At 38.8% G+C, this 20,990-nt stretch overlaps 1 protein-coding gene across 4 annotated transcripts in view; it reads left to right on the top strand.

The window, feature by feature from the left end:
• Window positions 1–20,990, top strand: part of LOC121652732 (carboxyl-terminal PDZ ligand of neuronal nitric oxide synthase protein-like) — a 196,756-nt gene that overhangs the window by 161,063 nt on the left and 14,703 nt on the right. For all 4 annotated transcript variants that reach the window (XM_042005671.1, XM_042005672.1, XM_042005674.1 and 1 more), the window contains exons 9-10: window positions 226–391; window positions 5,460–5,630. In XM_042005671.1, the coding sequence (XP_041861605.1) occupies window positions 226–391; window positions 5,460–5,630 (337 nt within the window). The remainder of the gene's footprint in view (window positions 1–225; window positions 392–5,459; window positions 5,631–20,990) is intronic.

Genomic DNA, 20,990 nt, shown 5'->3' with positions numbered 1-20,990 from the left:
CTGATTGCCTAGACACAGCTCTCTGTCTCGTGCTATGGACAAAAATATTTTGGTCTGGCTGCAGAGATGTTGGAAAAAAGTCATGGCTTTAAATTTTATTTATACAAATATAAATGCAGTTTTTCACTTAAAATCCAGTTGACAAAACCAAAATGTAAAAAAGCATTTTCAGCAACTTCTTCAACAATGAGATCTGTTTCTCTCCTTTTCTGTTTTCCATGTCAGGTCCATCTCCTGAAGGACCAGCTGAGTGCCGAGGCCACGGCTCGGCTGGAAGCCCAGGCTCGAGTCCACCAGCTGCTGCTGCAGAACAAAGACCTGCTGCAGCACATCTCCCTGCTGGTTAAACAGATCCAGGAGCTGGAAACCAAGATGGCAGGACCAAATTCCAGTGAGTTGATCATTTTAGAGGCTCAAAAGCATGCATGTTGTATGATAGAGTTTATAGTAACACTTGCACATGGTAGAAAGTACACACACTTTCTAACTTTCTTCACAACTGTAGAGAAACACTTTGATTAAGAAACATGTTTACGCAAAGACAATCACTTCATCAGCCGACTGCAGGCTGAGTGTAAACAGCAGAAACAATAACACACTGATGATGAATTCTGGAAAACAAAACGGTCAGTATTTCCAACATTAGAAAACTTAACTCCTGGCCAACACTGTACATCCTCCCAAAGAGTTTGAGCAACAAACATCTCCAGACATGCATGTTGTATTTGAGTTTGTAGGGAAAACAGTCCCCGATTCCTCATCACTCGCTTCATTTTCCCGCTTCCAAACACCTGCCAGAAGTTAAACTGATAGAAAATTAAATCCAAGTAAAAGCTGCCTTGGCTTTACTTCTGCAGCCTTAATAAAGAAATCCTAATTATTTAGCTGTTAAATTGGTTTATGTTAACATATAGAACCGAGCCGTCGATATCTGCATCAAATATGAGAAGAAAAAGAATATTTTTCACCGTGTTTAGTACTGAAATCCCCAAAAATGTGGCAGGAAGGGAAACAATGCATCCACGACAATTTACTGCTCCGAATACTGTTAGGCTGCACGTTGGTGTGGTGGTTAGCAGCTTGGCGTCACAGCAAGGTTACTGGATCGAGCCGCAGCTGGTGGCCTTTCTGTGTGAAGTTTGTATGTTCTCCCCGTGTATGCATGGGTTCTCTCCGGGTACTCCAGCTTCCCCCCACCATCCAAAGACATGCATGTTAGGTTAATTAATCACTAAATTCTAAACTACATGTGTGAATGTGAGGGTTGTTTGTCTTTCTATGTTGGCCGTGTCATGGACTGGTGGCCTGTCCAGGGTGTAACCTGCCTCTCGCCTGGTAATTGCGAGATAGTTGTCAGCTTCCCTTTAATTGGATTAAGCAGAATGAAGATTAAAATAATCGAGTATTTGTATATTTAAGCATATTATTGGCAAAAGAGTAATACCTCTCTTATGGAAGAACATCAGAAGACCAACAGTGAGCAGATGGTTGTCTGAGCTTTTTACAATAAGACTTAAACATCATTTTCACCAAATCTGGGACCTCTTCATTTACCATGTAACAGGAACAGACTTGTGTTTAGTTTCTATTTTATAAAATCTACTAAAGTAAACTAAAATAACCTGATCCCCACCAGAAACTGGAATAAAATGTAAAGTTTTACTTGTTTGTCTCTGCAGCTACGTGGTCTTTATGTCGGATAAATTGAATTAAAACACATGCTTATAAAAAAGAAATCCCATCCAGTCTTGTCTTGTTACCCAGTTTTAATCTCTGTGCAACAATCGCTGCATTTCATTTTGTTTTATTATGTCACTTTTTAGCCAAACAGACTAATATCTTTTATTTTTATACTATACTTTTTATTTTTAGAAATTTGTGTTTGCTTATAATAGACTAAAACTGTACATATTACACTTTAAAAAAGCAGTACACAAAGTTTTAATACAATAATGGTCCTTTAAACAAACCGAAATTCACCTAATATTCTTGATAACCTAAAGACTCATCTTGGGGATTTCTCATCCCAAAATTATCTTCAACCAGTACTTTAATTTGCACCACGATAACACAGTTCAGCCTTGATATCAGAACAGTTAAATCATGAAATACAACATGAATGTTTTCAAAGCAGAAGCTTTTTTTACATAATTACAGCAGAAGAAGGGAAGATAAAGGCCAAGTAACATAACAGGAAAATCATAAATCTGTCCATACTGTGGTAACAGTAAAAGTAAAGGGAAATAAAATATAAAAACAGAAATATCTCACAGAAGTGTGCTGAGTATGCCAAACATGGAATGGTGAAAAAAAAAAACTACAAGCTTGTTTTGACAGAATAGTTCAGCATACCAGTCAGCACACACACAGTTTGCACTAAATTCTCACAACAGAAAAAAAAAATCCAGCCACACAAGGCATGAGGGAACGGACATGTTCATCTCCGTCTCCAGTCATACGGACATCAGACCAACTGAGCCAACCACAGTCGTACTTAATGGAAATTCACTCTGAGTGGATTGGGTTTTCAGATCGATCCCTCGTGGCTCAGATTCTCAGACTCCATACACATCCTGTTGCTGTTAGCCAGTCCCTGACCCCACCCTTTCTGTCCGCTCCATCTCTCCCCTCACCTCCAGCCTTGCCCTCCAAATGTCACCCTGCAGGAAATGATCTTTAATCTTATCAGCAAACATTTCAGAAATGCCGTGGTGAGAAATCTTCTCCTCCCTCACTGCCAGCTGGACTTTTTAATAAGCAACTCATTTCAAACAGGAAAACTTTTCTGTGAAACTAAGAGATAAGCAGTGGTAACTTATTTTCACACTTAACAGCACTCGGCCTCTGTTTCGACTTCCCAAAGACGATGAACAAAGTCCATAGATTTTTTCTAAACTAAATATTCTAAATATTAAAATCTCTACTGTATTAACATGAGTACAACTGTGTGCATCAGTGGTTCTCATGTTTCTAAGCGTCTAATGGAGTCAAGTGGGTGAGAAAGGATTCTATCAGGCGGCCACCAACAATCATTCTAGAAATGACTCAAATACTGATTAATGACAGAGTTTGGCAAGACAGGTTAGCAACAAGCTAACGGTTTCTATAACTGAGTGTTTTTGTGGACATGAGCAGGAGTTAGAAAAGTATAATCATGGGTGCAGCAGCACACCAACCACGCCTTTAGAGCTAAGTGATCGAACAGAAGCCAGTCTTCACTACAGGGCACCTGACAGCCTGCTACTTGATTGCCAAAAGATACCTGAGTAATGACCTGATTGCACAAACATTAAACAGTTTGGTCACAACACCCAGCAGAGTGTGGAAAACATGTGAGCATTCATCCGGCCGGACATGGACACAGCAGCATCATGCTGTAGGGATATTTTTCCTCCGGATCTGGGAAACTAATCATACTGCCAAGAAAGCACAATGGTTTGGGGAAGATTGGGAAAATCTAGCCAGAGTCTAGACCTGTCCTGAATGTACAATAGAACATCTCTGGAGAAACCTGATTTAAAGAGAGAAACTACATTTGAAGCATTTCTTTCTGCATTTCTCAACCAAGGAAGAAGATAATGGAAATGTCCGTCCTACATTGCTGTGGAAGAGTCTTCATCTATGCAACCATTAAAAATAATGGCGTTTTCAGCCAAATTCATGAATTATAATGTGAAATATGATTGTTAATTCATGAATTTCCAGCTTCAGTAGAAAAGTGAAAATTTCCCACTGCTACATTAAGCTCATTAAACTCCAAAAGGATTATTTTACGTTAAAAGAAATAATAATAAAAACACACTTGAAAAGGCAGTTTTTTGCTGTTCTTGTAGAGTGCTGTGTGTAGATGAACAAAAACAAGCTTCTTCGGGCCTCTTCTTCATCAAGTGTAAATAACTGAAATAGTGCACCAGAAATATAAAGCTGTGCCGTTTTGTGGCGTATAAGAAGCATTTAAACTTCTAGCATTACTCCTCACATTTCAGCTCACTGCTGCCGACCTGACCAGCTGCACAGAGAGCTGATTATATTGGATGGATGATCTAAGATCTTTCTCTCATATTCGAGGTGTTTTTTTGTTGGCTTACAGTTAACGTCTTCTTAATGAGGCCTATTTTTTTCCTTCTGACACACCCAAAATAAATTAAATATATCTTCATAACTATAAGGGCTGTATGTATAATCATGCTCCCAAAAGAGATTACTAAAGAAGTGTCAAAATCAAATAAATGTGTCACTGTGTGAGAGTAAAGTCACCTGGAATACAGTAGAAAATGCAATTGATTATCTTTACCTAAAACAGAAACATTACTTTCAGTGAAAACCAGACGATGGCAGCCCGGTACATCTAGAACTTAGTAATGTCTGATGAGGAACTGTGCAAAATTAGAAGTTAAAAAAGTGAACCTGAGCAGTTTTACAGACAGTTTAATAGAGATGTTATGTAGGTAAAAATATAGGTAAATAACCAATGTTATTAATCAATGGTCAGAGTCAGGAGAATCAAAGGACCTTCATGGTTCATTTCATACAAAGGCAGAGTCGTAAGAGAACACATCAGCAAAGTTTTTTTTAGGTGGAATACAACTTTTGAACACCAAGCAGCAAACGTAAGACATGCTAAATGAGCTAATGATTATTTTATTTGCTGCTCTTTGGCTGCTAGCTTGCACAGCTTGCATCTTTGTTATATTCAGAGTCTCTGCTTTCATATGTCGCCTTGTTTGTGTAGTTTACTTGAAGTAGAGAAGCAGAAGCTCTAAAATGGACAATGTCTCATGTTTTAGTTACATTGTCATATAATTGCTTGGAGTTGTAGTTGTCTTTCATTTGAGTGGCAATGCTTGGTAGAGTCTTTGAGCTGAGGGTCTGCCCATCATTTTGATATGCTACATGTTTGGATTGCTGCTTGTTATCATGTGCAAAGGTCTTCTGTACTACATGTACCTTATGCTGCCCCCTGTACAGGGAGCTCTAGACCAGATAAGGTTAAATCACTAAGTGCAACTCCTGTCCTCCATTAAGAAGTGAATTGCAGATTTTTCTTTTTTTTTTTTCCATGTTTTAGTTTTAGATTGTGTTTAATATTCTCTATTGCATGTTCGGCTCCAGGTCTGTCCCTGTAAAGTGCACACCATGATGATGATGATGATGAAATGCTCTGAAACGTGGTTTTCGTTTTGCTTACCGTGTACAAGACTGCACTGATTTATTAGTAGTGAAGTGATTTATTTTGTTTGGACTTGTAATTCTCCGTTTCCACCCATTCTCAGATATCTGCATCACACACATTAGTCTTCTTCCTACTCAGGTGTTGGCAGATGAATTTAAATCAGGGTTTGGATGGATGTTGAGCGGGGTATAAAATATTTGATCTGTTATTCACATCTTGTCTCTTCCTGCTTATTCATTGCTTTATTTCTCTCTTTTTGTCTCCTCACCTTGTCTCCTCTCTCCAGTGGGTTCCCAGGACAGTTTGTTGGAGATCACCTTCCGGTCAACGGTGCCACCGGTGATCTGCGACCCCACCACACCCAAACCCGAGGTATCAGCCGTCAACCTGCCAGCACTCAGCGACGGGACCAGCAACGCCTTTTCTTCTTCCAATGGGACTGTAGGAAGCCCACTAGGTAGGGACCAGTGTCTATTCAAACTGGAGTGTTTCCGTTTCCTCCCGGGGCCCCCGGGACTTCCACCTCCTCGACTCCCCTCGCCACCTCCGCCACTGAAGACTAACAGACCAGAGATAAAATGTCAGGATGCGTCTGAGTCGCCGGCAAACTTGTTGTCCCGCGAAGTCAAATCTTTTGGCTGCCTGGAGTTTGCCAGGTTTCGCGAGTCAGGAATCGCCTCAGAGTACGAGTCGAACACAGACGACAGCGATGACAGGGAAGATGACGATGAGGGGGAGGACGACGAGGAGGAGGAGATGGATATTTTTGGTTGGGGAACAGATGAGGAGACGCTGAGGCTGCTCAATGTTTTGAACAGACAGGGAGCTCCCGACTGTCTGGGAGATGAAATAGCAGTGTAGCGTGTTAACCCTACTGTTAACGTACTGTTGACACTCACACATTACTTCATTTAGGATTCAGGAGCTAAGAAACCTGCTGTTGAGATAAAACAAGGAAGCACTGATCTGTTGTTTCCATTCACTTTGATCTGTAAAGGTAATACTGTATGTAGCAGCAGGCTATGCCTGATCAGATTCCTGCAGGTTTTTTTACAAGGCTCACCCCAAATATTCCAGGTCAACACTGGGTTGCTGTTTCTGATAAAAACAGTTTGGCACTTCAGTATTTAAATAAGTCCAAATTAATTATCTTCCTTCTTTTTTGTTATGCATAAACATTACTTACTATTATCAGACATTCTCAGATGTTTTACCGTGGTGTATCTCAGCTCTCATTTAACATTACCAGCATCTAATCAGAGGGTGTGTAGCAACCAGTACTGGAAAGACAGCCAATAGCATAATAATATTGGCCATTTTTAATGTAATGAAGCCAATTAAATAATAAGCAATAATGTACTGAAATTGTTTGAGCCAATAGTGTAATAAGTTATCATGCTATATGTTGGTTATCAGCATAGCATAAAAAATCATTTGAAAATGCAATAGCTGCAGCCAATAATGTGATAATACATAATTAAGTCCTCATTTCTGATAAATTCAAGTTTTTTGTGCAGTTTGCTCATTAAAAATAGTTCTAATTACATTAGTGGCAAGTCATTACATTATTGGCTGTGCATTATTGGTTGCTATAAGGGGGGAGTCAAAAAATTCATAACCCGTTGATGTTACTTCTGCTGCTACATAGCGTCACCTGCAAAGGGTTACACATTCCTGGGGCCAGATGCATAAAATGATTAAAACTATTCCTATGCAGAAAGGTAGAAATGTTTATATGCCAGATTTCTGAAGTCATGAATTAGTATGGTTCTCTTTAAAAAATTTGAATCATCGTGAGCCTATCTGCACGCCCACACACTTGATTTCCACTCCTGTTTATAGCCCTGAAGGGATGTGGACAAACACACTGTTTGCACCTCAGAAACGGGATCACACTGTAGCAGCAAACAGCAAAAAGGAAGCACAATTTCCCCAAAAGTGAAATTCAGAGACTCATCGGTGAGGTGCAGAACATTAAACTAGTTTAAATTCATGGTTTTGGTTCTTGAATTATGAACAATACAGACATGAGAGGCTGAAACCTCCATCAGTGCACACACACAGACAGTATCAGGGCAACGGGAGGAGGACAAGCTACACCTGCTTTATCTGCAGGAATCAGAATGATCTCTAAATACTTGTTTTCTGTTTAAATTCTCATTTAATATTCCAACATCACTTTCATTAAATTGCTCTGACCACATTTGTATTCATGGTAAGTTTAAAGAGATTCTTCGGTTTACACTCTTGTGTAAATACCAGTTTGTGTGCAGGAAAAGGTGTACACATGTTTTTGTGTATACTCATCATTTATGCATCAGGCACCTGGGGCATGCTGTGTAATGTGAATTCCTTGTATTGGCTGTGTATCTTCTAAAAGATTGAGCTGTAGAACCTCCCTGGATCAAATCTGATGTCTGTCTGAAACGGCACGAATGAATCAATGTAGTTTGGACACAATATTTGACATGAGGTGAGAAAAGTATCAGCTCGAGTCGAGGATGCCCAGCTAAATATTATTTATCACAGAATGTCGGCACAAATTAAACCTGCAAACTGAAGCATTTGTACAATTAATAAACTGTCTTAAATTTGCCCCAACTACTCAGACAGAAACACATCAATATGATGGTCACAAAAACAGTTATTTGAATAGAAATTAAACACAAAGAGTTCAGTCCTGCCACAAGTTGGGTTTTTTTTCAGTCAGATAAGAAGATGTCAACCCCTGAACTCTGAACTCAAATATTCAGGATTTGCTAAATTTACAGGAGCTTAAATGTAAACGAGAACAAAAAACTGGGGTCCAGTCGAATAGTCGTTTTGTTTGTTTGTTTGTTTATTTGTTTTACATAAGAATGTTCATAACCGAATTAATTTTAATAAGTATCAAAGAAAAAGCCAAGATAGCTATTCAGACTCTAAATATAAAAGGTCTGAATGTACCTCACAGCTCCCACGGTTATGTGTCTTAGAGTATTATCATCTTACAAAGTAAGACATGCATGTGTTATTTCGATTTCTTCCTGACAGGAGCTTTCTAGTCTCTAGCAAATCATTCATCCTTTCCTTTATTAAAGGTCCCATATTATACACTTTATTCCCAATCTGAGACCATTCATTAATATCTAAATGAAATATTTCCGCCATGGTATGGACAAATCGACCCTCAGTTTGAGTGCAGCGGCTTCTCTTCACCTCCCTCTTTTTAGCAGCTTCAGAAATGTGCCGTTTATGGTGGGCGGAACCCTGGTGGAGCAGCTCAGCTGTTGGCTCCGCCCATCGCATCGCCCGTCATGAGGTGATTGACAGGTTAATATATTTTCAAGCTATCAGACTAATAAGGCCGAAACGATAAAATAACTGCCAGCTCTTACCTCTCCAGCTGTGTCACGGACAGTTGGTATTGAACCTGGCTTCAGCTTCAAACGGTTGGCGAAGCCTGCTTTCCATGCCCCCATGTTGTGGAAACAGTCCTCTTTGAAATGCTGGCCACAGACATGCAAAACCTTTGGAAGTTTTCCGGGTACATTTCCTCCAAAAATAAAATTAATCCACTCAGTCCTCGTGGGTTCAGTGGATGGAAGTAAAAAAACGTTTTCGTGTTCATTTATGCAGCCACAAACAGAACAGTGCTTCTGTCGCTTAGCCATGTCCGCTAACGAGGGTTGCCGAAGAGGGAAAAACACTGGGCGCTAGGTGATTTTTAGAGGGCGGGCTTTGAGAGCCGGTAGACGGGTCCATCGCTCTGTGGGGAGTGGTTATTGTCCCTTATGACGTCATAACGTACACGCTTTCAAACAAGCTCATTTCAGCGCTTACTTCCCTAGAGGTGGAGCAGGGGGGAGAGAGAGCACCTGAAAGAGTTTCACACTTACGGGTCTCCTACACATGCGGGGGGACCAGTATGACTGTTCCAAAACCATTAAAAAGTGAATTTTGCATAATATGGGACCTTTAAATACTGAATCATTCTTTATGACAGAAAGGAGAATTTTGATCCCATAGTTACTGCAACTTTTAAAAAAAATTCTCCAGTCACTAACTGTGATGTGCATGGATAAATATGAGGACCGGAAGATGACAGTGCTTAGCCTGTGTCATGTTTCACTTTTCTTTTCAATTTACCAACCAGACAAGTAATATTTAATTTAGTTAAATTATTAAATACATAAAAATCTTTCTGTATCAATATACAATTGCATTAGACAAAGTATCAATGAATGATTTTAAAGTAAAGCAGAATTGCAGATTGTGTTTAATGCCTGTGGTTAGTGATGCAGACAGAAATTTCTTCTCCCATCAAACCATGACCCCATTACATTTTCAAACACGTAAAAAAAAAAAAAAAAAAAGTAGAAAAACAGACAATAGGAGGTTATTTCTCTGATTATTTCGACTGTACCCCTGGAGTTTGTTTCAGTGTGCTGTCACACAAACGGTGGCGGTTCATGCTGTTAGGGACATGTATGATTGTATCTCTGCTGCCAGTCACTTCATTGTTTAAATTTAATTCAGTTTTAATGAATATGATGATAATTTGCTTCACTTTCAGTCTGAGGACAATTTTAGATCATTATTATTATCAAATTAAGTCTCGCCTACAATATAAGCCAAAAGAAATTAATTAATCCGTATGTATACTAAAACCCTTCTTTCTTCAGATCTGTCATTTTCATTACTTTCCTTTTTCTTTTGCCTTGTTTCCTGATGACACACACACACACGGATCTCTCCAACATATATCAAGCACCCTCAAACACTGACTTACTTCATTTAGGATTCAGCTCCCCTCTCATCCTTTAACAGGTTGAAAATGTAAGGCTTTGTGTGTGCTCATCTGCCATGTCACCTCACTGAGATGTCAGGCTGTAACATAAATCAAGCCGGGAGCTCAACACACAGCTACGGGTTTCACAATGTACATAAAGAAGATGTTTCAGGGGGAAATGTTCTCAGTGTGTCCGGACTGGGAGAAAACATGGCAGGGTTTGGGACATTAAAAACAAAAACTTGGGTTTGATCTGTGGATGAACTTTGTCACTGCTCAGAAAAAGAAGATCCTTTCTTGCTCTGTTCGTAATCTATGACAATTTTTCAATGTGTGTACAAGCCATTGTTTTGTAGGTCATCCTGCAGGACTTTTGCACTGCTCTGTCCTTGACTTCTGCAGGCAGCCTCGACTTGGTAGTCAGAACATATTTGCACTCTATTCCACTCGTCCACACATTTTCCCTCCTTTATAATTTATGTAAAGCTGGGATTATTTGGACCTTGAGGAACACTGTTTCTTTTATTCAACCCAAAAACAAAACCTCCCTTCTCATGCCAGAACAGTGTCTCACAGATGACAGCCAAGAGTATTCTCATTTGTTTAAACTCTGCTCTGTGTGTAGCCTCCAGGCTCAGTGTGGTATTAAAGTACTCATTTTGTTTTACAGGAGAAGTCACAGAGTTTTCATTTTGGCTTCCAGTTCATCAGAGCAGCTCTCCTGTCAAATAAATGTGGACAGTCTAGTCTTTTGTTTTATAGAGACTTAAAGAGAAATCAGGCCAAATCTCAATAGTTCTCGCTATCTTTTGCAGATAGCTTTAAACAGAAAGGATCAAAAAAGTCAACCAGACGCTGTCAGATGAATGTGTTAGTATTGAGGGATAACAGAGATTTGCTGTCTGGAATTTTTTCCAGCTTCACACATGTGGATTAACCAGAGTGTGTCTCTCAAAGATAGTGACCATGGATCAAAATGTAGCTTCCTGAGGTCTTCACTGGTAAAAATGATATGCCCGATCCAGAGGGAAATCCTACCAGAACCTGACAGAGAAAATGTAAGAGTTCTGATCAGAACACAACCTGAAGATAAGTCTTGTAGCGTTTACTTTTTGCCTCTCACTCCTTATCTCAAAGACACAATTTTCTCCCATGATGATGATGAAACACGGCAAACTTGCAAAGATACACTTACGTCTTTATTACAGAGGCATGAAGGGAACAGATGGAGAGTGGTGTGAAGCAAAAATCTCTGACTGGGAGTAGGCAAAGTTCAGGATCATTGCCTTACAAGCCACTCAGGTTCAATTTATTTACATTTACCAGAAAGTACTGAAATACTTCAAACTTTGTGTTTCAGACCCTCTGTTCACTTGTTTCTTTCTCCTCCCTTCTCCTGTGGGTTCAAATTAAATCTAAAGATAAATTTAAATAATTTCCTCAAGTAGTTAAGGACATTAAAAGTGTTTTCACTTTATGACATTTGTCTGTGAGAATACAGAAGATGAGCTTTTTCAGAGCTTTAAAAGTTTCTGTCTGCATTTTACAGCCGTGTTATACAAATTTCCATATCTGAAGTTGCATTCTTATTCTAAAATTGTCTTTCTATTCCACTCTGCCTCCTCAGCCTAAGGGGTAAATACTCTCTTTTTGTCTCTCCTCCTTCATTTCATATTATCTGTATTTCTCTCTCTTGTGCTCCACCTTCACTTTATTCTCCCGTTATCTCTTGAACCCCCCTTTTTCCTCCGACCTCTCCAAAATGTCAGATGCACTGTTTTTCTCAGAAGTCTCTTGTTGCCGTTTCATGCATTAACGATTCATGTTGTGTGACTAGAAAACAAGGTACAGCCCTCGGCCTTTCACCTTGACAGAGGAAGCAGTAATTACTACGTGAAGGGCTTGTGGAGGAGAAAGTCATCAAAGCAGCTTTTCAGAAAATGTTGACTCAAATGAACCACCTGTTCTGGCGTTAATGGGAAGCTCCCGAGCAGATGCAGACTGAGGCAGAGACAGGCTATTTGTGAGACAGTTTTAGCTCAATGGGAAAGTTTGAAGTAGTTTCTGGTTCTTTTTGAGCCTTTAATGAATTCAGGGATTACACCTTATTTCTGGAAAGAAAAACCTGTAAAAAAAAAAAAAGCTTTTTTTGCAATTCAAGCTGCTCAAAATGCCCTGTAATATCTCCTCTTGGTTTGGACTATGTCTCAGTCAGTCAGGTGGTAACAGATCCCTAACATGTTACAAATAAGTTGAACATAACTGTCTTGTATCAGCAATAACTTTGAGTCTGAATCTTTCCCCTCGCTCACACAGCTCAGCATTAATTAAAACATCGATAACAGTCATTGTCTTCATCTGAATGCCACATTGCTAGCTCGTCCAACTGAGAAGAGCGAGGTTTGGTGACTTGTATCGATTTCCCCGTCACAGACAAGTGTTGTTCGAAACTGGGGTTAACGGTAGGGGCAGCGAGGGAGCTGCTTGGATCGATATGCAATACACTGCTCAGACTGTCACCTGCAGAAACACACCTAAATACACTCACAGGTGCAGCAATGGGAGGCTTGGACCCAGCCAACTAAGACCTTACACACACACCTCCAGACACCTGCTGGTTGCCTCTGAAATCTGCTGCTCATCCAGTCAGTCTCACTTTTTTATTTGCTTCTGTTTTCCATCAAACTGGATCAAACGGAATATTACAGTACAGCTACAGCATATTAAATATATCAGTATATTAAGTAGACGGATACATGTCCTGCCATGGCCTCTAATAAAACTCGTCTACCACACTATTAACCTCTAAAAGTCCACTAGATCGCCAGCCATATATATAGATAGATATAGATATAGATACAGATATAGATATACATATATATCATCCATTGTTTCTCAGGAACAGTAGTGTATAATACTGTGGGGTGAATTGTGACGAATAGCTTACCCTTTAGGTGATCTGTGGAGGTTTTATAGGCCTTCATATCCTGTACAGGAGGTGTATAATCCAGCCGCAAAATGTAGTGTTTATTCAGACACTCAATCTACAATGAGTTATTCGTGATAAAACAAAATCCCTATCACAACTATGTTGCTAAGAGACACTGTTTGACCCAGAAGTTATGATTAAGCCACTTCCTGTCAAACATTTGGCCAATCAGCTAAAAGAACAAAATAATGTGTAGAATAAATCCAAGAAGATGTTTTTAATGAACAGACGCACTTAAAACAAGCTGAGTTGGAGTTGGTTTAGTGAGGATAGAAGTTAAAAATTTGCATAAATAAATAACTTAAAAGCTGGAGGGAAAAGTGTTTAAATAGTTTCTGTTGTGTGTTTGTTTCCATGCCAATATTTTTTCTCCTGAAAGCCAAGACTTGAGAGAATGATGTGCAGATGAGAAAAGGTCTGGTCACTGTTGATCTGTGTGTTATTTCTACAAAGTTCTGTTAGTAATAAATTATGTTTTCTTCTTCTGGTTGGCCTTTATGCTGCTATATCTGTTGATACATTCATTTGTCATCATTTCAGCCTTATAATCTCACAACCGAGGCTGTCCTGAAAATATAGTGTTTGGATGTTGACTTGGATTAAAATAATTGAGCTTCTACATGTATTTTTACATTTAAAAGAATCAGGTGGACCAAAATTAGCTATAAGAAAGTAGCTTAGGGTTTCAAAGGTTAAACAGATTATCTTCAAATTATTACATTCTGTTTTGTTGTTGTTTAACTCATTTAGGGAAGTTTATATCCATTTTAGGTGGCCAGACTGTACAGAAAAACAGAATATACTGAAAATTAGCCAAGTAGTTTTTCTTTTTTAGAAAAACAAAAGTAAGACAGGGATTACATATCGAGACATATCGACTCAACTCTCTGCAGAGTGAAGGCAAAGCAGGTGGCAGAACATGGTATCCCAGGTGAATACCAAGGGCTTTTAGTTTTTAAACCAAACCTGCATCAAGTTATCAACAGGGGCTCTTGGCATAAAGGAGCCACTTATTGTGGAAGTAAATTCCTGCAGGCAGCTTCCAATATCTTGTAAAGAATGACCCCCAAAGACCTGAAGCAGATGTGTTCAACAACAGCATTTTTAGCTGTCCATATAATTTGTTTACGTCCTGCAGACTTTTGTATGTGTAGTCTCAGTATTCATTGATTAAATACATTTTATATATTAGTAATAAAACAAAATGTATGAATATAGAAATAAATAGATTATTTACTTTGGAACAGTGGACCGGAGTAGCTGAGTAGGTCATGGGCGTTTGATTGTCCAGTCATTAGCTGTTTTGTGGACTTGGAGAAGGTTTTAGACCATGAGGGGATTCTGTGGGCAGTGCTGCAGGAGTTGCTGTTGCAAGCAATGAGGTCTCTGTATACGCAAAGCAAGAGCTGAGTCTGTATTCTCAGCACAACGTCGACTTGTTCACAGTGCATGTCGGACTCCACCACGGCTTACCCTTTTCACCAGTTCTTATTGGTGTTCATTGACTGGATCTCAAGGCAGAGCTGAGGAAAGGAGGGTCTCTGGTTTGGGGAACCTCAGGGTTTTATTCCCTGCCTTTTTGCACATAACGTGGTTCTGCTTGCTTCCTTGGGTCAAGATCTTCAGGACACACTGGTGTGTTTCCCAGCTGAGTGTGAAGCAGTCAGGATGAAAGTCAGCCCCTCTAAGTCTAAAGCGAGCTGGAAAAGGGGAGATTGCCCGCTCCAGGTTGAGAGGAACTCTTTGCTTCAAGTGAAGGAGTTTAGGTGTCCATTAGAGATGGTAGGGAGGGGCTGAAAATGTGCACGGATTAGGACTTCATCATCAGCAATAAGGGTGCTATGGTAGAGAGACAGCTGAGCTGAAAGGCAAAGCTTTCAATTTACTGGTCTTTCTATGTTCTGACCCCATAATGGTCATAAGATTTCAATAGCAACAAAAAGAATGAGAGTATAGATACAAATGACTGAAATTGGCTTCCTTTGAAAGGTGGTGGGGCTCAGCCTTAGAGATCACACATCCAGAGGGAGCTTGGCGTGGCTCCACTGCTCTTTATCATGAGGAGTCAGCTGAGTTGGTTCGGGTGTTTAATTACTATTCCTACAGTTGGAGGTTTTCCAAGCTCAATGAATGTTTTGCCCGCTGGACCACGTGGAGCTCCAGATGTAAAAAGCTAAAATACCATCCGCAAGCCTCTATGCCACATCTGTCCATCAGCTCATCTGATTGCTCCCATCTCTTCTGTTTTCTGCAGCTTCCTTTATGTTTCTTCATGATAAATGTAATGTCATGATTATGAAATGATCAAGCCTCCATAACTTAACCAGACCAACCAGGAGACCAACACAGTGTCTCAAATGCAGCTGAAGATCATTCATGAGATGCTTCATTGTTTGGCCTACTACCTCACCGCTATATGTCCAGTAGGGTTATGAAACAGGTGAAACATATACAGTAGTAGACTTTACCACATTCATTTAAAGGAGATACAACTTCTGCCCTGCAAAGGAATCCAAAACTGCAGACAAGAAGCATTTATTTTACTGTTTTGTGTACTTTGTGACTTTATTTACTGACCTTGCTTTATGAGACTTTCCAGAAACGTCTTTATTCAGATGCAAATTTATTTGATGTTTGTCATGGACTGATGCTGCAGGCTGCATCCTAAACACTTCCATGCTCAATTTTGGACCTTATTTATGTGTTAAACTTTTCTGAGTGGAGCACACTTGTTAACATTACATTAATTCTGATTTAGCTGCTTTTAATCTTGAGATCTTTAATCCATCCCTCCAGAAAACACAGCATTGTTTTTTCCTAAACACTTATTTTAAAATGGACCGAAGAGATCATGCTGACAGAGGGGAGCAGATAGCAGCAGAGAGTAACTGGATGCTGGGAACTGCTGAGATGTTTTCTTGCTTCTTCATTTCCTGTTCTTCTTCATGCATGACTACATTTGTAGTTGTGTCTTACAGACACTGAATCTCTCCAGGGAGCTGTTCAGTCAGACAGACGGTGATGTGGCAAATGGCTGAATGAATTATTGATCTGATGACTTTGATACGAGGAGACTGAAGGCACCCAAACATGTCTGGCTGCAACCTGCCGTCTTTTACTCCTCTCACCTCGTGCCTTTGTGATCTTTTTCAGTTCTTCTGCTTCCCTGGTTTATTTTTTACTGTTTTTCAGCATTAACTTTAGAGTTTTACTTTATTTAAGGTCAGCCATTGATATGTCTGAGGACTCTTTGATTCTTATATGTTTCATTTTTCTCTAGATTTGAGCGGTAATTTCCCAGCTCATGAGAAAAATGGCAGTGAATGTCATGGACTCATTTTATGTGGCCTTGGTTTTTGTATTCATGTGGAGAGGGTTTGTATTTTTTCCATCATAGGAAAGCCATACAAAGAGAGCAGTAGAGAAAATGTACATTTTCTCCTTGTAATTAGAGCACTGTGTGATGTGGCTGCTTTGCACTGCGGTTTGTTCAGATCACAGTACACATATGCTGATGCAGTCTCTTAGCAATTTTTATGATGCTTTTCCTATAGTTTTTTTTTTTTCATCTTCTTCTTCTGTCCACTATAGCAATTTTCAAAGTAATATATTTAATTTTAAGTAAGGAAATTACATCAGCAGATCAGAAATACCACGTTTCATGGTCAGCATGGCCAGTCAGGTGAGCAGGCAAAAGATTTCTAAATGCATAAAGTTGAGGATGACGCATGTTTTTGATATTTTATTAAACATCACTTTTTTCATTTCCAACTTTACAGTTTTAAAAAGAAATATGTAAAATCCAAAAGTAAAAAGTTAGTTTCAGAACATCTGTGTCAAGTATCACAAACACTTTTGTGTCAGCATAAAGCCTTTAAGTTCTGGTTTGGGAAAGCTTCTTTCTTTTGGCTTATTGCATCTAATTAAAGTCTTATTAGAAGACTGATTGTTCCTTTTTTTAGGTGGTTTTGTGGATTTTATGTTTTGCTTAGGATCGTTTTGCTTTTGATTTTCTGTGTGTGGCTTTGTAGTAACATCTCAAACTCTATCCTGTTCTCCTCTTTGTATGTAAACACAACTTTATTGATTGAGAAAGCTTTTCCTTTTTTGTGAAATTCTCCACTCCTTCATCTTCAAGCAGACTTTCACTCGTTCATGTGTCCTCACATCAGATTTTATTTAATATTACTTGCAAGTTTCTTAGAGAAAACTTCCAAGTAATAAGGCAAAGCAGCACAGATCAGTGCCACGGTGGTGAAAACTGTCACTATTCATGAAAAATTCTTACTTATCTGCATAATCCACCGGACAGTGTCAAAGTTGACGTCAGGCCAACACACTCAGCTTAGGTTTGACATAGTTTACAAGACAGAACAAGGGAAGTTACTTTTTTTTTTTTTTTTTTTTTTTGCATTAGCAGAATCTTTTGACAAATGGATAATGGAAAGGTCTAACTAATGAAAATAGATGCATCATCTGTATTTTAAGTCATAACATAAAAAACGCATCACTACTCCCTTTATTTGATTTGTTTCAGCCAGTGCATTAGGATTCATGCAAAGGGTCCCGCTTTAGCACACAGCTAGTAAAGAGAACTTTTCTTGTAGTGATGATGGTTGAGTTTAAACCAATCTGGAAATCTTTTAATATTAAACACAATAAAGTGATGCAAAATCAGCCAAAACACCCTCAGGGCTTAGGAGTTTGAAGAGGCAACTACGGCAACTAAAGACTTTTTTTCTTTATTGTCTTTTCCTCATCATCTTTATTTAATCTGTATTTGTGAGTGCAGGGAACTGCTTTGAGGGGAACATGAATGCTTTGATCAAAAAGTAATTGTTAAAGCTTTGTGATTTTCCTCACCTGGCCTTTCGTAATGATAACTGTGACAAGCCGTAGTCTTTACAAAGTAATTAAGCTCTAAGACCTTTGTAAAGTTATAAGAGCTCAGATATCCTGGGGTGGCTGAGGGTTATTTCAAACTTTCGTCTTGGACTTTTCATGGTAGCAGAAACTTTGTGCATCAGTTTTCATCTGGATTCATTATTCTAACCCTAACCCTGAGAAAAATCCCTTTAATGTGGACTCTCACAAACTTTTCCAAGTATTTACCATCCTGACTTATTTGCAGATTTAGGTGAAATGTTTCAGCAAGTTTTATGATGAGGAAATCGTTAAATAATCAAAACAAATAGGTTTTGATGCCACAATCTGCCTGATATTCCCCAAAGATAATTCAAGCCAAAGGCAGATGGAACTGTTCAGGTTGTCTCACCACGTTTTGAGCCACATTTATATGAATGTCATGAGTGGTGGATTCAGATTATGCAAAATGAGAGAAAAGCGGTATTTTTCATGCCTTTTCTGAATTCTAACAGCTGACGTTTGTCTTGAATTTAGCCTTTGCAAAGTCAGAGCTTGTTTCAACATTTCATTAGTATTAGTTTCACTTGACAGTCTTGGCTGCCTGAATTTTGCCAGGAAAGAGAGAACAGAGGTGCATTGTGTTAGAGGTTACCTAAGGTAGAGGAGAAAAAGTCTGAAGAAGAAGAGAACAGGCTGGTTTTGTTAATGTGGCCTCTGTTTTCCCCCGGAGGCCTGAGGGTCGGATCAGGAGCCTCAGCCTGTCACAGGGCTGATGTTGACTGATGTTTTCTGGAATGAAATGCAAAGTGTGCTGTCCTTTCCTGTTTGTTATTACGTGGGGCCTGTTTGAAAAGAGAAGGGCAGGTCAAGTGGGACTGGGGAGGAAGAGAGATGAGCCTTGTTGTCATCTGCAGAGTTCAGAGTTTACTGCTGAGTTAGTCCTTTGATGCTCTAAAGAATGCAGCAGTAAAAAACTGGTTCTCTGTTCAGTTTTAAAATTAAAAATTAAAAAAATTAAAAATACCCAATTTATAGCATACAGCAAAGAAATTCATCCATCCACCCCCATGCATGCACAGGGATAACATGCAAATTCTACACAGAAAGAAGCAAAAGAATTCTAAAGTAAATAAATCTAGAAATGACTAAATATGAGACTAAAATAAATGTAAAAATGTAAAAATATGTTTTTATAAGAAAAAAACACTAATAAACAAAAACAATATTTTCTTTTTTTATTATAGTATTTTGAATGTATTTGATAAGACAGGACTACATGGGGGAATTACAATGAAAGCTATTTGAAAGTTCAAATTTTGACGATTTCTTCTGTAACCTGAAAGTCAGTCATTATTGCAATAGTTTCTTCAAAAAAATATTGACTAGACTGGTTGAAAACTATATATTTAATTTAAAAATGCATATATATGTAATTTGTATATGTATTGTATATGTAAAATCTGAATTTATTAATGCACCATTATTCACTGTATAGAGGAATATATCTATTTTATTCATTTATTTATCTATTTAGTTGCTTCTTTATTGTAGCATATTTGGTCCTCTAAGCTCTCAGTAATTGTTGCATTAAAATCTCTGAACAGATGGAAGTTGTGTTTCAAAGTCAAGGTTTGCTTGCAGATTAAGGTAAAGGGAAGATGTCAGTCAGTGTGGAATCGATTCATTCAGAAACATCTTCATTAACTTTTTCCTGTGTTCAACCCCTCATCAGTGTGACACCAGCTCCTACAGAGCCCACCCACTTTAATCATCATTTGATAATGAAACTATAAATAATGGATGAGCAGACCTTCCATGTGCGTGTGTTTGTTTGAAGAGGTAAAGGTATTTTTCGTCCCTGCTTTCAGACCACAGAGGTGATATGCCTTACTCGTATTAATATTATTCAACCCCATTTGCACACACACATGCATGTTAATGAAGCCCAGCGAGAGCTGTAATTTAATACATCAGTGATGATGACTGTCTGGCCTGAAGATTACTGTTTGTGTTCAAGTGAGCATGTTTCAGGTCGCTTATCCTCTCAGCACAGCTCTCATCTCTCATTTCTTCATCCCACTGTGAGAGTTTTGCTCATCTGTTGCACCAAATTGTCTGATTACATTCACTTCTTTAAGGGTTTTACTTGCGAAAGGAACAAGTCTAATGAACATAAGGAAGCAGTGATTGCACCTTTTCTGACTTTATATATTCCAACTTACACATGAATGGCTGCTTTACACGCACATTATCAAACACATTTGTGGATAAATGATAGTTACGTGTTTATCTTGTTTGTTTATTTTGTTCAGAGGACATTTTAACATTAAACTGGGGCTCGTCAGACTGAGTTTGTTGAGTTTTAACAGAAAGGATGGTGTTGATTTTATACTTATTGACGCCATAATAAGAATCAACAGTTCATTGTAATTCACATATCGTTGATGTACCCCTTCTGTAGCTTCATGGATCTCAGTTGAAAGTTCCAGTTTTTTGGCCCCAACTTGTTTTGATAACGTATAAAACAATTAAATTACATTTTATTGCATTCTGACATATTTTTAAATATTCTGGTACTGAATTAGCAAGAAGAAGAAAGATCTTATCGGTGTACATGCCCATTCCTGGAGACAAAGTCGGCTTCCTCTCATTTTGCAATTTGTTAAAGCCAAACTGGCCTAACAGCTTCCCACTGGCCGAGTGCAGCCGGGGTCGCTGTGCAGCTCAAACTGCAGCATTTAAAAATTAAGCAGCTTGGAAAAAGAGAGGAATAATGATCTCAGGCTTACACTGCTGCTTCCACCTCATGATTATATTAAAGCACAGACTTTTGTGGTGTTCTGCTCTGCATTGGATTTTGTTCTGTTTTCCTTTGTTTTGTTAAACTTGGCTTCATAACTTTTCATTTATTCTGACTGGTCACCATAATGCCATCTTCAACCCATGATGTGAGTGATTCTTACATCTACACCATGTTTGTTGCTTTTGTGGAGCCAGTTTTTGCAGATAAGAGTCAGTTATATGGTTTTTATAGCTGGTCCAAGTTTAGTCTCCAAAGTGTTTCAAAAATCACCTCAGAACAAGTTTCCTTACATTTCTGTGTGTAACCCAAAATTACAGTAAATTTAGTGACATAATTCATTGTTAGCTGATCATTGGTTCTTATTAAAGCAACACTGCTGAACTTTGGT

The sequence above is a fragment of the Melanotaenia boesemani genome, chromosome 14, assembly GCF_017639745.1.
Source record: "Melanotaenia boesemani isolate fMelBoe1 chromosome 14, fMelBoe1.pri, whole genome shotgun sequence".
Classification (NCBI taxonomy): domain Eukaryota; kingdom Metazoa; phylum Chordata; class Actinopteri; order Atheriniformes; family Melanotaeniidae; genus Melanotaenia; species Melanotaenia boesemani.
The sequence above is the reverse complement of the archived record's forward strand: the minus strand, read 5'-3'. Positions and strand labels throughout refer to the sequence as shown.